General features: G+C 42.2%; 1 protein-coding gene across 13 annotated transcripts in view; it reads left to right on the forward strand.

The window, feature by feature from the left end:
* TTC7A (tetratricopeptide repeat domain 7A) overlaps nucleotides 1-15556 on the forward strand; it is a 210675-nt gene that overhangs the window by 50778 nt on the left and 144341 nt on the right. For all 13 annotated transcript variants that reach the window (XR_004417261.2, XR_004417262.2, XR_004417264.2 and 10 more), the window contains 2 exons: nucleotides 3409-3513; nucleotides 12870-12987. Coding sequence is in view for 8 of the 13 variants with exons in the window: in XM_033053680.2 (XP_032909571.1) it covers nucleotides 3409-3513; nucleotides 12870-12987 (223 nt within the window). In the remaining 5 variants the exon portion in view is untranslated. The remainder of the gene's footprint in view (nucleotides 1-3408; nucleotides 3514-12869; nucleotides 12988-15556) is intronic.

Genomic DNA, 15556 nt, shown 5'->3' on the forward strand with positions numbered 1-15556 from the left:
GTCCTCTCCATCCTTCTCCTTCCCCAATAGCTTCCTTGCTCTAGATGAGAGGCCAAATGAGACCTAGTTTTCTGAAGTCCTTGGGAACTGGTTCTAGTGCAGTCCTTATAATCCAGCAATTAGCAAGTTAAGTAGAAACAGCATAAATCCTGGCTTGAATTATTATATTTCAGTGAGCCCCTCTGAAGCTCAGAATCATAAGTGGGAAGCATGTACTCACTTGGAATTCAATTTCTGCTCTTCTCAAAACATGCCTCACCAATAAATCAAATTATTATTGCCATGCAGTGAATCTCACAAACAATGCAGTTGGCTGCCTGGTCCACCCACACTAAATGAAAGAAATATGTACATTTTAATTACCAGATTATTTCAATGTTGCATAAACACTGTTTCATATTAAATATTTTTACAAACCAATGATGTCTGTATTCAATAATGAGTGCTTGATGTTTTTTTCCTATCTATTAATGTCTGTAATTAGTATCTGTGAGAAACCTTGATATTACATGTCATGCCAGTCTCCCCTAAGTAAGGTCACTGTGGGAGTGGGATAATATTTCTCCTGTCATTCCTTGACTAATGTTTTCATCATGTGTATAAAATATCTGCTGAGTAAATTTTTCAAGGTGAAATTATATAATATCTTTTGAATTTTTAAAATGCAGCTGGGAAAAAAGGCTTCATGTCATCCTGTTTCTTAAAACCACTTCTGCTCCATATGTTTAGTTGCAAATTTTATAAAGTTATTTAAAATGACATCACTTTGTAAATGTTTTAGGAGCAGTGCCTCCTGCTCTGTAAATCTATGCTCAGAAGCTCTTGAGTGCATAGGTAATAAAGTGACTGTACACCTGAGGTGTTGAGGTGTAGGCGCAAGATGGGACCTTCTCCTGTGCAGCATTCAGTAGTCACTGCTTTGCAGTGGCCTCCTGAGCAGTCTTGGGACAGGACAGACATGGCAAGGATTCTGTGGTCTGAGGGTACTGGAGTCTGTGGCATTGGCTTGTCCTGCAGACAGGGACGGAGCAGAGTCCAAGAGGAACTGGCAAAGAATGGGTTGTGTCACTTCTCTTCTGGTGTAGGTCCTCCAGCTGTGGCCCAAATTAGGACAGGCCTGTCACTGCCTTGCTTTGTGCTAGTGCTGGTTGTGCTGACCCACAGGAGAGCTGCCACCAGCTCCCAGGTGCCTCCTGCTTTCCCTGCAGCTTCGGTGCTGGTGGGGAGCTGAGAAATGACCACTGGGTTGAGATTGTCTGTTTTTGCAGTGTTGTCTCTGGACAGTGTATGGCCTTTTACGTATCTGGAGTTCACTTTTGCATGGTTAGGTGATAAGGGTTGGTGGGATTCAGCTGCAGATACACTGCCTGTCATGGTGCATATGTTGCCCTGCTGTCACGTTTGTTTATTTTCTGGAAACACCTGTGGGGCTGGGATATAGATAGGATGGCAAGAAGATGATATCCAGCCTAGGTCCTTTATATGGTTATGCTTGGCTTTCCAACACATCCATCATGCTGCTGGGAATACCAGCTGCTTTCAGTGCATTTTGTGTGAGAGAGGAATAAGATGCCACTAAAACCTGAGACACCACTTGTTCTGAACAAATAGGTGCCAGGGAGGTTCATTCTGAAAGATGTTAGTCACCTCGTGGCAACAGAGCACAGCAGTATGTTTGTTCCTGTACCTCAGGGCTGAATTACTCTTCATTTATGAGAGGGATGGACTAATGGTTCAAGCTCTAGGAAAAATTTTATTGATTTCCATCCTTGGTCTGAGACAAGCTTCCTTCTGGCTTTAGGCAATTTGTGCATTTTGAATTTTAAGTTAGCAAATGTTTCCTTGCTTTTGCTGATCATGCCTGTGCCCTACATAAGTGGGAGCAACCTGAAGAATGTAGGGTGTGCTGCTGCTCTTGTTCAGATCACAAGGCAGGTACCCACCCAAGCTTTTCAACCAGGAGGATTTGCTCCCTGCTGCATTGCTTACGAAATCCCTCTTTGCCTTAACGTGGGCATGGCTGATGTACATCTGGTTTTCCATTTTTCCAGGTTCCTTTCCAAGCAAATTCCTAATCAAACTTTTGAATTCAGTAGCAAGAAATGGACCTTCAGTTCTGTGGAGGGAAGGAGATGGCAGGCACAGCTTACTTTGGTGTGGTGTATGGGGGGAAAGTGCTGATGGACAGTGGGAATGTGAAGCTGTGGTTTTGCTGCAGGGGATTGCAGCAGTCACCACACCCTGTGTGGATCAGAGTTCTGGTAGGGACAGCCCTTGGGGGTCAGGAGGATATGTCCAGGGCCTGATGGGAATAGCAGATCGTTTGACTTTGCAAGCTTATGTTGCTGCTCTTCTGTAACATAGAAAGACCATGACTATTTAACGTGCTTCTGAGCAGGAGCATTGTCTCTTGGGACTGTCTGGAAGACTTTGGGAAGAAACAAGCATGCAAGGAGAAATTCAAAGAGAATAAAACTTCCCCTTGAGCTTAAGCATGAGAAAATGTGAGTGGATCAGGGTCAGTAGTGAGGCAGGTTTAAACACGAGACAAACTGTGGTTTAGGTGAAATGGGCTGGGAGACTCTGGTAGGGTAACTCCTGTCACCTTCTTACTCTCTGACACAGCCTTCTCGTTGCTGCCTCAGAGCAGAGCTTTCTTCATTCCCCTTTGAAGCGTCTGAAATGTGGCAGCCATGAGTGTGTGCTGCAAAATGCAATGTTTGCAGAGCACATTGGATCAAAAGAGCTGTGCAAGTGCTAATCTTAAAAAACATCCTTGTTAATGGTAACTTAACACCAGAGAGACAGCAAGGGGCTGTCTTTATGGGCTTTCCTTCTAACACATGCTTGGACCACCCACTGAACAGTGTGTTGATGCTCACCCATCCTTTTTATGGTGGGGTCCCAGTTGCTTGCTTGTATTTTCTGGAACCGGAGAAGACACAAAACAACCTACTGAGCAGATTACTTTAGCTGAACAAACCTCTCTGAGTGAAGTTGGCCTAAAATGTGAATGTACTGGAGGATAAGCTCTTTATGATCTTTTCTGGCTTACTGGAAGATGATTATGTGCAAGGAAAACTACAGCAGAATTCTTGTGTATTGGGAGGGCAGAGCTAAAATAACCAGTGCATTGATAGCTAAGAAAACTGTTTCTTGTGAAGTGCACAGCCAGGGCCGCCTCTTTGGCGCGTTTCCTCTGAGCGTGGGAAGAGTGTGTTTGTGTGCGTGTGTGTACACACATGTCTGCATGTGGAGGTGGGAATAAAGTTGCTGACTTGTTGCTGACATGGGATTCTTTTCTCCATAGCACTTCTTTGTACATATCGCTGCAATATTTCCATGGACTCTCAGCAGCATTGTCTAATCACCCTTTTTTATTTCTTCCTCCTCTCTCCCATCCTCCAGTCGGCATATGCTGTGTCAGTGCTCAGAGAGTGTGCTAAACTGCGACCTACAGATCCCACCGTTCCTCTTCTGGCTGCCAAGGTCTGCATTGGGTCACTGCACTGGGTAAGCAAGCTGATGCAATTCTTATTATGTAATGGATTAGGTGCTGCAGTGACAGAGCCACAGTGAAGTTGCAGTAGGGAGAAAGGGAATCCCTGCTAAAAATCATACACACATGCGTATCTTCTATAAAAAATGAAAATCCCTGCAAGAAATTTTGGAGTGAGTCATTAAAATGTATTTTGCTGGCACATTGAAGAAGGGAGGAGCGAGGGAAAGCCATAACAGCCATTCTCAGGACTGCTGCTTCAACTGAGTGTCATGTTGAATCAGCCACTCTTGTAGCTCCTAGAAGACACAAGTTAATAGTTATAAGTGGACTGTTAGATTGTTCAGGTCTGCTGGACAGCTCAGTCCTTTGTTCTTGAAGTTGCTGTGTCAGTGTTTTGTGTTCTGGATATGTTAATGTATGCCCCAGAAGCAGAGTGGGAGTGGAAGTTGGTGCCCGTGAAATTCTGATTATCCAAAGGAGCAGAAACATCTGTCACTCTTTCTGTACTTGGTTTAATTAACTGAATGGCAGCCTGCTGTTCTCACCTGTCCTCACCACGAGGTGTCCCTGCAGTCAGTGAAGGATTACAGTTGCTAAATAGAAGTAAAACACAGATGTAAGAAAACATGAAAGAAAATACCAGAAGAATCTGCACAGATCACTGTGAAAAGCTGTAGAAGCCAATTTAATATTGTTTTGTTCCCTTACCCTGCATCCCCACCTTCTACATCCCTATCTGATGGAAGCTGCTGTTCAACTAAACTTGAGTTGTATTCATTTACACCACCACCACCAGGGAGGATGTCTGGTTATGTATGTTTTTGAATGAACTATACTGTTCAAACTATAATGGTTAGGCTTATATGTGAGTCAGCAAAAACTGGGCAGCATCTTTTTTCTAGGAAAAATCTTCAAGTCTGAGGACCTCGAGGGAATCCTTGCTGAACTGCCCAACCTACTTCTGCTCTACATTTGGAGCAATTTAACTCTCTTGTGCCCACAGCTCAGTCTCTAAATTTTGAAGGCTGAAAGTCATTCAGTGATACAAAAAAACATTCACAGTGAATGCTGTTATTTTAAAATAAAGTAAATAAGGTTTTTTGGATTATTTGAGATGTTAAAACAGTGAAAGTGAGGCATTACAGCTGTGTTGAATGCTGTTCTTAGTATGTCTGATGAAGTTTTCAAAACACAGCTAGCATATAAAAATACCTCGTCACTTTGAAAAAACAGTGAGACTGTAATTCAGTTCCAGCTTGGGCAATCCAGTATGTCCAGACTTCTCATACATGACAGATCTGATAAAACAACTGGCTAACCCTAAAAAGTAGGAAAGGCAAGGGAAGAAGGGAAAAATGAACTTGTTTTGATTATTTCAAAACAAGAGGGTTTTTTCTTCAATGTAATGCTTTTTTATTGTGTGAAATGCTTTTCCGTGTTGTTCAGTCAAGCCCTGGCCCTCCGAACTGGGGGGTATCATGAAATAAAATCATGATTTCTCAAGAGGGTAATTTTACTGCAGTTACTTAGAGCACAGCCTTATGAACTAAAACCAAATTAAAAATATTCCCTCTCCCTTTTAGTCTGTGGCCTATGCTTTACCCTCATAGCAAACTTGATGATGGTATAGAAGAGTTTTAATTAAGGGGAGTCCAAAGGGAATCAGATCATCTTTTAAAAGAACTGAAATGATAGGTTCCCACATCTCTTAGTCAAAGGGGTGCTTCTGATATTACTGGCAGACTCCTGTGCCTAATAAAGACCTTCCTGCTTAGCAGAGCTGTTTTTCTAAATGTCATCCTTACAGTAATTATTTGCATTTAAATTACATGGCAATCAAATCAGAATTGAATAATTTAAACTGGAAGTGAACAGGCTGATCAATGCCAGTATAAATAGAAAGGAGGATAGACATGGGACAGGAACAGTCTAATGGACAAATATTAGCACTTACAAATACTCAAATACATCTTCCTTTTCAGAACATATAAAATATGATTAATTTTTCAATTAGGAAGCATATCCATGTACTTGATTGTTGGATAGGCAGGAAAAGGGTGAAATCAGATCACCATTTATCCAAATGAAACAGCTAATTTATATCTTGCATCTGTCTACTGTGTGGTGCAGTATTGTAGCCAGTTTGTTTATAGCCCATGGGCAAGCAGTACTTTAGTCTTCTTTCAGTTACTAGCAATAAAAAATACAAAACACCGAAACACAACATTTATGCAGATGGATAATTACAGAATGTCATGTGAAGCACAGAACAGTTTCTTTCATGATTAATCTGGTGATCACTTAACTCATTTTGCTGGCTTTGTACATGGTGTCTCAGCACACTTTAGGAGCAGGGAAAACAGAAAATTAATTGAAATGTACTATAGTGATTTACAACATTGAGGATACTCCGATCACATCTATAAAATAGTCTCTCAGCACAGAACAAATCAAAGTGAAAACGTGGATGCATTCATACAGTGCCATGCAAATCAATACATAACAGAGGCTGATGCAGAACTGAGCCTCCCCCAGCTTGTGGCAGTATGACCAGATCATTAACTGATGTAAGTTGGCAGTACTCCACTGGTATATTAGGGCTACCATGCTGGCTTACACCAGAAGATGATCTGCCCCATCAACCTCTGGCTTTCAGGATTGGACCTGCAGTAAGTAGCTGAGTGGTATAAGCAATCTTATGGCTACCTTTTTCAGAGTTAGAGGTTTTCAAAAACAAAACTAAAAAAATCCAGTGTAAATAATATAATAAATCAGTACTTCATTTATTCTAAAGTTTAAGCCAGTAGACTTGGAGGACCAGAAAAGCTTCAAAAGTAATGCACATCCATAAACCACATTTGTATGGTCAGGATGCAATCAGACCTGTACAGCAAAGTTGGAACTTTAATATTGTATCTAAACCATTACACTGGTGTTTTAAATGTTTTTGTAGTTGGCTCAGAATTACTTTTGAGACAATGTGCTGCTAAGCCTTCAAACTTGCTGTGGTTTCAGCACAACAGTGTACTGAACTTGTATGTGGATGATTCTGTCAAGCAAACACAAAGCCCATTTGTGTTTAGCCAGCTGTCTTTTAGCTTTCCAGAATGCACTGTGAAGTCTTTGACTATTGTAGGTCAGAGTATTGTTTTAAATTTCCATAGAAGAGCTGAGGTAGCTTGCACTGGAATATGTTCATACTGGAGTTGCTTTGCCTTGCTCCACTATAAATTCAGAGCTCTGCTCACTAAAAGGCTTGCTGCAATTTCCTCTTTCACTCAGCCTACCCTGGCATGGTCTCAGCTGAATGCTCACTTGCCTATTTTGGCAGTGACTTTGAGTTGCAGTATGAGTTGTTGTTTTTAATATTTTAATAGTAGAGTACTGTTAATTTCACTACTAATCTAGGTTCTCCAGGATCCTGTTATGGCAGGTGTTGTGAAAATACTAAAAATGGAACTTCTTCCTACAGGCAAGCATTAAATACTGAATTTCTCCATGTTAGGAGCCTTGTCTGAGGCGTTCAGGGTTATCCTGATGCTTTCTTTTGCCTTTTACGCCATTGATTTCAATGAAAACGTATTGAAAATATTGTAAATACACATAGAACAAAATGAACTGTAGCCCTAGGATAGGCTTGAATCTCTGACAAAAAGCAGGAAGACATGAGGCGTATTCTTATAGTTTTCATTGCTCCACAGTTGATACAATAGCAATAGTGGTGGTATGCTAAACTTGTGTAGCATCAAATGATGCCATTATCATCATCTGAGCTTTTCAAAGGACTTTGTCCCATGGCAAAAACTGCAGCACAGGATGATGCTGTACCTCAAGTATTTCTCTCATTTCTTTGAGCTAGTATGCACAGCTAACTGTTCTGCTGTAGCAGTTTGCTGGAAAGGCAGAGATCATGCCAGCCGTCAGGGAAAGGGAGAAGTGGTGTTGGGCCCGGGCAGACTGTACATGGAGTTATAAAAACTGAGTAAGACATACCATGAGGTCAGGATGTCATGCTGTGTGTGTGTCAGGGTGGTGGGCAGGATGCAGATTTAGAGCTGCATACTTCTGAGGTAACAGCTTACCATTCATTACTTTCACAGACCACTTAATCAGAGAGTGCTTCTCTCCCCTTCTGTCTGTTGTTGACCCTGCCACTAGAGATAATAAATGCTGTGCATGTGCTTGCACCCAGTCACTTAAGAGCCCTGGAGTCGCCTGGAAATGTTTAGATTGTACTGCAGTATGAATAATATTAAAATATGAAATGTGGTACCTTTACTGGAGTTACTCTGCCTGCTGACGGACATCGGAGAGGATCGGCATCACCAGAGTGAGAGGCTGCTGAGAAAGCAGGGAAGGGCAAGGAGCTACTAACTATTTCTTCTGTCTTTTGAAAGACATTCTTGATGACATCACCACTGCTGTTCTTGGGCAATCCCATGGGTTTTAGACATGAAAAATGACCAAGAATTTTGTCTTCTATACATTGCCTTTGTGAACAAGCCGCTTTAGCTATAGTGGAGGAAAGGCCTGAGTATTCTTCAGTACTGGGGACTGAGTTTACACAGACTAAAATGGTGGGCTTAACAATGGTGACACACAGAGCAAATGCTGACTAGACCAGCAACAGAAAGCACAGGGTTTTTTTTCTGACATACATAACACGATTGGCTGTGTGTGCTGTAAACAGCTGTGGGACAAAACCTTTTCATTAGACTATGCCTTATAGATCACTTTCTTCCTATACATTTTTCCTCCTATCATTTTCATTTCACAATATTTATATTTTTCTCTTTGAATTAGTCTCTATAGCTACAATGCAGTGTAATGAAAATGGTAAGAAGAGGTTGATTCAACTAGTTAACATCATGTGTAATTTTGTGTAGATACCCATTCTGTAGGGTTTTGATCTCTTAAGTGCTTGGGTACTGTTCACTGTCCCTGGTGTCCAAATTCACCTGCTTCATTAACCTTGTCTGCTGTCCTAAGTCCAGTATCATTTAATGTATTTCCTGCCTCTTCCTTGGTGTGCTATTCTTTTTTTGGCACAATAAAGCGCTGTTTTCATCCTGCAGTACATCATTGATTTGTTTGTCCTTAGTTACTCTAAATGTGTGCTGGTGAGAAGTGCAATTCCTACTTAGTCCTGCAAGCTGTTGCTACAGTGAGGTAGGGCTTGAGCTTTTCTAAAAACAATCTGGGTGGCAGTTGGACACCAGCTGGGTGGCATTAGGCCAGGGGACAGCACCTGCTGTTCTCCACTCCCTTGTCAGTATGCCTCCGGGCTTGGCTTGAGCACACACCAAAACCTGTGGCCAAATAACAGTGGTGGCTGGAACAGCCACTCTGTAACAGGGGAAACATCCCTCAGGATAGCACAGCTAGCAACTGTTCTTTTTCTATCAAATGTGAAGGAGGAAGTGAAAGGGGAAAAAAAGCCCAACCAGCCCTAGAGTCTTGCCATCTCACTGATGTCTGTTCACAATCTGGCAGGCTGTCTCTCTCCAGGAGCCAGGTGTTTGCTTTCTGGTGGGTTTGCCAGGTACCTCTTGACACTTCATATAGCTGGAGTTCAAAAGGCAGAAATTTCATCTTAGGTGTTTTCCCCCATACTTTATTTCTTCCATGCAGATCTTGGAGGCAGGGAACTTCTCTCTGCAACCTGGAATGCTGCCCTTCTCTCCACCAGCTTTTCAGTGCAAAGTATGTAGAAAAATGTTAGAACATTAAGGGCCAGATTGGAGGGATGGCTTTGATACTTCGTTTTTTTGTTGCTTCTAAGAGAATAACATGGCAGGTCTTCCCTCCTCCCTTTCTCATCTCCACAATACAGACTGGAGGCACCCTGTATCCTTAAGGACCCCCACAGACACAGTTTTACTGGCAGATCACAGCTCAGACTCACTACTTGTCCCTCACTCAGGGGTATGGAGAGGGAGCTTTTATCCAGACTGCAATCTGGTAGTCCCTTCAGTGTAGCTGCTTCCCCCAGGTGTGTCCCAAGGGGGTTATTCCTGTTTGAGGTAGTACTTTCCAGATTCACAGTTGACTAGGCCATCTGCACTGGAGAGTTGAAACTTCACAGTGGGTGATGTGAGTGAAAGGCTTGGTTTTTCACACTTGTCCAGAATGACTGAAGAGTAGGAGAATGGGAGAAGAGGGGGCAGATGGCTGCCACAGCAGGGCTGGCAGGGGAAGTGTCTGAGTGCTGTAAGAAGGAAAAATAAATGTTCTCATAAACAGAACCAGCTGTGCTGGAGTTTGTGAGGCTGCTTATTTTCAAAGCAGACTTCAGCTGACCCAAGTTTGCATTCATAAGAATCTTTGTGGCTGGTCAAAGTGCCATTAGTGCTTAGTATGAATAAATGTTTACAAGAATGTGCTAGAAGTGCTGTTTTAGCCACTCTGGGAAGTTATGGTTTTAATTATTCATTCATTAGATTAATCTGATACTGACAGGTGGCCCTGGGTAACTGGCAGGCAGGAAGGCTGAATGGTGCACTACTGGTTTATGCAGTATAGGTGTTCCCAGTCAGAGACTGGAATTACCATCAAGTGAAAGTGACCATTCCGAGAAACAATGGAGCAAAATCTCTCCAATATCAGAGGGTTTTTTGTTGTTCATTTGTGGGTTCTATTTTTTTGGGTTTTTTTTCTATGTGGCAAGTCATGGGCACCTCTTCCATTGTCCTAAACTCTGGTCCAGTACACATTTCAGTATGTGGCAGGGAAGTTGGTTGGGCTACTGACAGGTTAAGAAACCTCCTGAAACAAATCTCAGTCTTCCTGATGTGATGAGAGTTCAAGGGTGTTTTCTGAGCATTACTGAAGTAGGTGGGACTGTTTCCAGTGGTTTTGGTAGGCTTTGGATTATACTCCCAAAGACAGGCTTTGCAGTTCAGCTAGTTAAGTCCAAGTATTCCACAGGAGGTGTTCCTGTGTCAGTTAGTGGCTTCCACAATCACATTAGGAACACTCATGCTTTCATAGTGCCTTCAGAAAGGGTTTGATGATGATATATGTGCTGATCATGGGACTGATTGATCTGAGGTTTCAGAAACTGGGGAACAATTGTTCTACATCTGGTTTGAATTCTAGGGAGGCCCCAGGGAGTTAGTTGTGTCAGTGAGGAAGAAATCCAAGCAGTGGAGATTTGCTTCTTCACTTGCACTTTTCAGCCTTTCTTCAGGCTTATGTTAAGAGTAAATTTTCTTCTTATGCTTGATATCATCTAGTAAATCTAAGGTTGTTTGTTTATGAACCCATTAGTTAATATTGTTACCTGAATGTTTTCAAGTGATGTGACTAGGAGGCCCTTTGACAGTATGCTACATCAAGTCGATTCTGTTCATAGGGAACATATTAACAGATCACTGCAGAAGGCAAATTTCTTGTCTGATGGTGCATTTTATTGTTATGGGTGAGTCATTTTAGAGATTAAGGAGCCATGGGGTGCTGAAGTCTGACAAAGCTGAGTATTAAGAGGGCACGTGTCCACAGTACTTGTCTAAACTAGTTGGATTTCAAACAAAAATAGTACTTTCTTAAAATTAAGCAGCCCCATCCCATAAAGTCAGTTGTGATGTAATAGAAGTTTCCAAAAGGAGGATTTTTCAGATAGCGTAATGGTGTCTGCTTCTTGATTAGGGATGATTCTGATTATGGGTGGCAGGATCTGCATACTGTCTTGCACAGAAATGAGATCTTCCTGTAGGCTCTGTCTTTCAGGCATTACTACAAGTTTTGCTAATGTCTCTCCAACCTACACCTTTCAAGGTATATACAGTTTACAGGTCTTAGTCTTTTCTACTTAAAATGGGTGAGTGATGTTAATGAGAGTTTAAAGTTAGAAATGAGAAACGTTCCATTATGCAATAAAATATTTAACTTTTTTTGTTTAAAATTACCAGTCAGATTTTACAGATGCTGATAGGTGTCGAAAGGAAGGTTGTGGGGAGCACTCTGTGATGATGTAGAAGAGACCAGCTTATTTCATCATTTTGGAGGCTGATCCTGAGAGGCTGTGACTGCTCTCTCCTCCGATTACTGTCTATAATATAAAACGCATTTTCCAGGAAATTGTGTCTTTGCAAAATATGCAGAAAGTGGCTAGTGCAGCAAGAGCTGCCAAGGTAGTGTGTTAATTCAGATCAAAATTTGTGTCCTGAAACTTCTGCATCCTTGTGGCAGCAGCAGCTGAGAGCTTTCAGTGAAGTTAGTGTTTTTTTGTTTTACAGTAATTTCACGACTATAAGACGCACCCTTTTGACTAAAATTTTCCCTCGAACCCGGAAGTGCGCCTTATAGTCCGGTTCGCCTTACCTGATGTACAAATCGGCGAAATTTGCCAAACCGGAAGTGTGAGCTGTGAGCCATGGGGGGAGCCGGAAGTGCCACGGCAGCCGGCTGGGGGTGGGCCCGGAGGCCTGCAGCACCGCCCCTGCCGGGTGGAGGCGGGCCAGGGGGCCCGAGGCACCGCCCCTCTCGGGTCCAGGCAGTCCTGGGGCCCCATGGCTGCTGGGTGAATGTGGGCTAGGGGGGCCGCGGCACCCCCACTCCTGGGTCCAGGCAGCCCCGGGGAGCCATGGCTGCCAGGTGAATGCGGGCTAGAGAGCCCGCGGCACCCCCGCTCCTGGGTCCAGGCAGTCCCGGGAGCCCATGGCTGCCGGGTCCAGGGTGGCTCAGTGGCTCGCGGCACCGCCCCTGCCGGGTGGAGGCAGGCCCGGGGGCCAATGGCTGCCGGGTTGGGGCGGGGCCTTGGCCAGCAACCACACGGGGTGAGCTGGGGACGGGGCCTCGCTGCAAAAAAAAAGTGCGCCTTATAGTCCGGTGTGCCTTATCTGATCTACAAAGTTGCGAATTTTGCCGAATCTGGGGGGGTGCGCCTTATAGTCCAGTGCGCCTTATGGTCGTGAAATTACTGTACTCTTGTAATGCTTTAAAAGAAAGTAAAATTTGCTAAGGTTTAAAAAAAGCCGGCAGCAAAACAGAATGGTCTTCCTATGAAGGAAGAAACCTCAGTGCCCTACTAGGACAGCATATAAGTAGTCCAGCTGATCCAGCATTTACATTTAAGGCTTCATGATTGAAGTGTACTTGAAGGGAACTATAAAATAAGATAGTGTCCTTGATTAATCTTAAACATCTGGGAAGAGTTCTGGGTGCGAAACCCACACTTTTCTCAAAACTATGCATGTGCAACAAGGTCTGCTAATCTGATCTTCTACATTCTCCTTTTTATGGGTGTTCACTGGGATCACTGAGCCCTTGTGTGAATGGCTCTCAGATCACTTACAGGTAAGTTAATGGTAAATGTTATTGGAGTAGAGAGAAAATGCCTGTAAATCTCAGCCTACCTCTTTTGCAGCTGGAAGAAGGAGAACACTTTGCTAAAATGGTGATAGACCTGGGTGAGAATGCTGGAGAGTCCCTAGCAAAGGGTTACCTGGCACTGGGCCTGACGTACAGCCTTCAAGCTACTGATGGTGAGTTACTTGTTTGTCAGGTGTGTTATATGGAGAGCACGTGTTCAAAGTCTTCAGTGCAAGCAATGGGAATTTATTAGAAAATCTGCTCTTGGTGCTGACTAGACATGAAAAACAATCAGCTCACAAGATAAATGGGCAGTGTTTACTTGCTCAGAGAACTGTGTTCTGTGGTAATAAAAGTGAAGTTCTTAGGTAAAGGAAGAAATGCAGGTCATTCCTTTGGGGTGATAATGTGAGTGTAGCTGACAATGCTTAGTGTGCTTTACTTGAATATTTGTAATACATTTTTTTCACTAATTTACACAACAAAAAGTCAAACTTTCCATCTGTTCTCATATTTTTGTCACCCACTCATAAGTCATAAAGAAATAGAATCCAAGAACTGGAGTCAGAAATGCCTCAATTCAGTTCCTGGCATGATACTGATTCCCCACAGAGATTCAACCTCTCTGTGATGTCGTTTCTTTTACTTAGAAGTAAACAAGATAAAAATACCTACCTTACTGGTACATGTGAATGTTCACTAGAAACAGACCACTGAATGTAAGAAGAATTTTCTTTTAATGCTGCTTACTTGGATCTTGAATTAGAGGACAAGGGCCTCCTGTAGATTTGGTGCTTTGTAGTCAGAAGGGCTTGAAGTGTTCGGGAGAGTTCTAGCTCTGACCTTCATCAAGCTCACAGGTGGGAATAGACTTTGTTTATTCTATGACTCTTAACAAAGGTAGAAGACTTCTAACACATCTTCTCTGAATAATGTCTGAGCTGGTGTGTTTCCTAATCATTTTGGCAGTCCTGCCCTCATGCAAGCAATGGCTTTTCTGTTGAATAGGTTCCATAGAAATAAACCAACTTCTTCCAGCAAAGAAGCCTGAATCAAAGCTAAAGTTACTCTTACTATGTTATCATGGAATATCCAGGCCTTGCAACTTACACCAGAATTCTGCAAGGCATGTGTATGAGAAAGTGTTCTTGTGCTCCTCAGTAGCACAAGTTGGTGTAGTTTTTCAGCCAGCCATATCTGATCAACTGTTCTGAGAACTGCTTTTCATCATGGAGGCTAGCAGGCACTGCAACTCTCTCCAGTTCTCCATTTCTGTGCTTCAGAGTAGTTCTCCCAAGAAAGTTCATGTCAAAAAGTATGTCCTTTGTAGCCTGAACTTTGTCTTCTATATATATTTTAAGTCCACTAGGAATAGAGTTCTGCCTAGTTTTTAAGGCATTTTGCCTAGACATTGTTTAAACTGCTCTAAAGCTATACAAGATTCCATAGACTATTTTCAGAGATAGGTTTTCTATGTTAGCCCCTTATGATCTCTTTCTAAACTTAAGGATTAAAAGACGGTGATTTCTAAAGGATGGAGTTGGTGAGACATGTGCTGTACTCTGGCTCTAAAAATATTTTGGTGCAGCAAAAATGTGAGTCGGAATCCCTTTTTCTGGAAATCTGATTTTTCAAGAGATTAGTTCAATATTGTGTCCTTATTAATGTAAAACAAACAATCACAACAACTGCCTTGGATTATTTTTAGATTAGCCTCTGATTCATGTTTTGAAACAGTGGACTATATCTGCCTTCTCATCATATCTCTAGCTTTTAAGGCAAAGGGACAAGTCAGTTATTTGAGGGAAGCAGAGTATGTTTCAATCTTGCAGATTATATTTTAATCAAATGGATTAAGTCCTTCAAAAGCAGATATATGATGGTTATGAATATGGAACTATTTTACTGGAAAATGTCAAATTTGCACTAGCAAGACATTTTTCATTAGCATTGTTAAAAAATAGTATATGACAGTGAGGAAGCAAAGCTAGAACATGCTGAGAGACAGCAGTTTTGTGATGTAATCCTGCCTCATGTTGTCAATCTTGTTTATCATTGTCAATTCTTACTGACATATGTAGACAAGTCAAACATCTATGTATTTGTATATGTGAGATTCCTGTAACTTTCCTGTTGAGATGACTTTCAGTCAATCTGTATTTTCAATGGTAGCTAAGTGTTTCAGAGACAGTTAACAATTGCCTTCTAAAGCTGACAACCTTCCATCCAAATTAGACTTTCTTATTAAATATAACCTTCTAGTAATTATTTCTCTCCTGTGTGACAAAGGTACTGAGGAGTGGTATTAAAGCTTTTTCTTTGTGATTTGCAAAAAGCTCCTGTAGGAAGTAGGACTTCCTGAAACTTATGCTGGATAGCTTCCTTATTCTTAATTTTTAATTATGTGTTTCTTGAAATAAGTGTCATTGAAGTAGCTGAAAGGTGTGTCCTCAGAGGAAGTCACTGACACTTTTGCCTCAGCCTTGGAAGCCCAAGCCTCCTGTTCGTAGTTTATGTCCATTTTCTGCAGATCAGTTTCCAATCAGTCAAAGTCAACAGTTAACCATTCCTCTTCCTCCCTCAGTTCCAGTTTTGACATAAGCTGTATTGTCAACTTCTCCTCCCTTAGGTCTGGTGAAGACAGGGAAAGGTGAGATGAATTTAACAAAGTTTAAAGAGGAAGGACTAGGTTGAGAATGTGTTGGGAAATACAGATGCTCTTCTTACCTCACATCACCACCT

Source organism: Catharus ustulatus, chromosome 3 (assembly GCF_009819885.2).
Source record: "Catharus ustulatus isolate bCatUst1 chromosome 3, bCatUst1.pri.v2, whole genome shotgun sequence".
NCBI classification, from domain to species: Eukaryota; Metazoa; Chordata; class Aves; order Passeriformes; family Turdidae; genus Catharus; species Catharus ustulatus.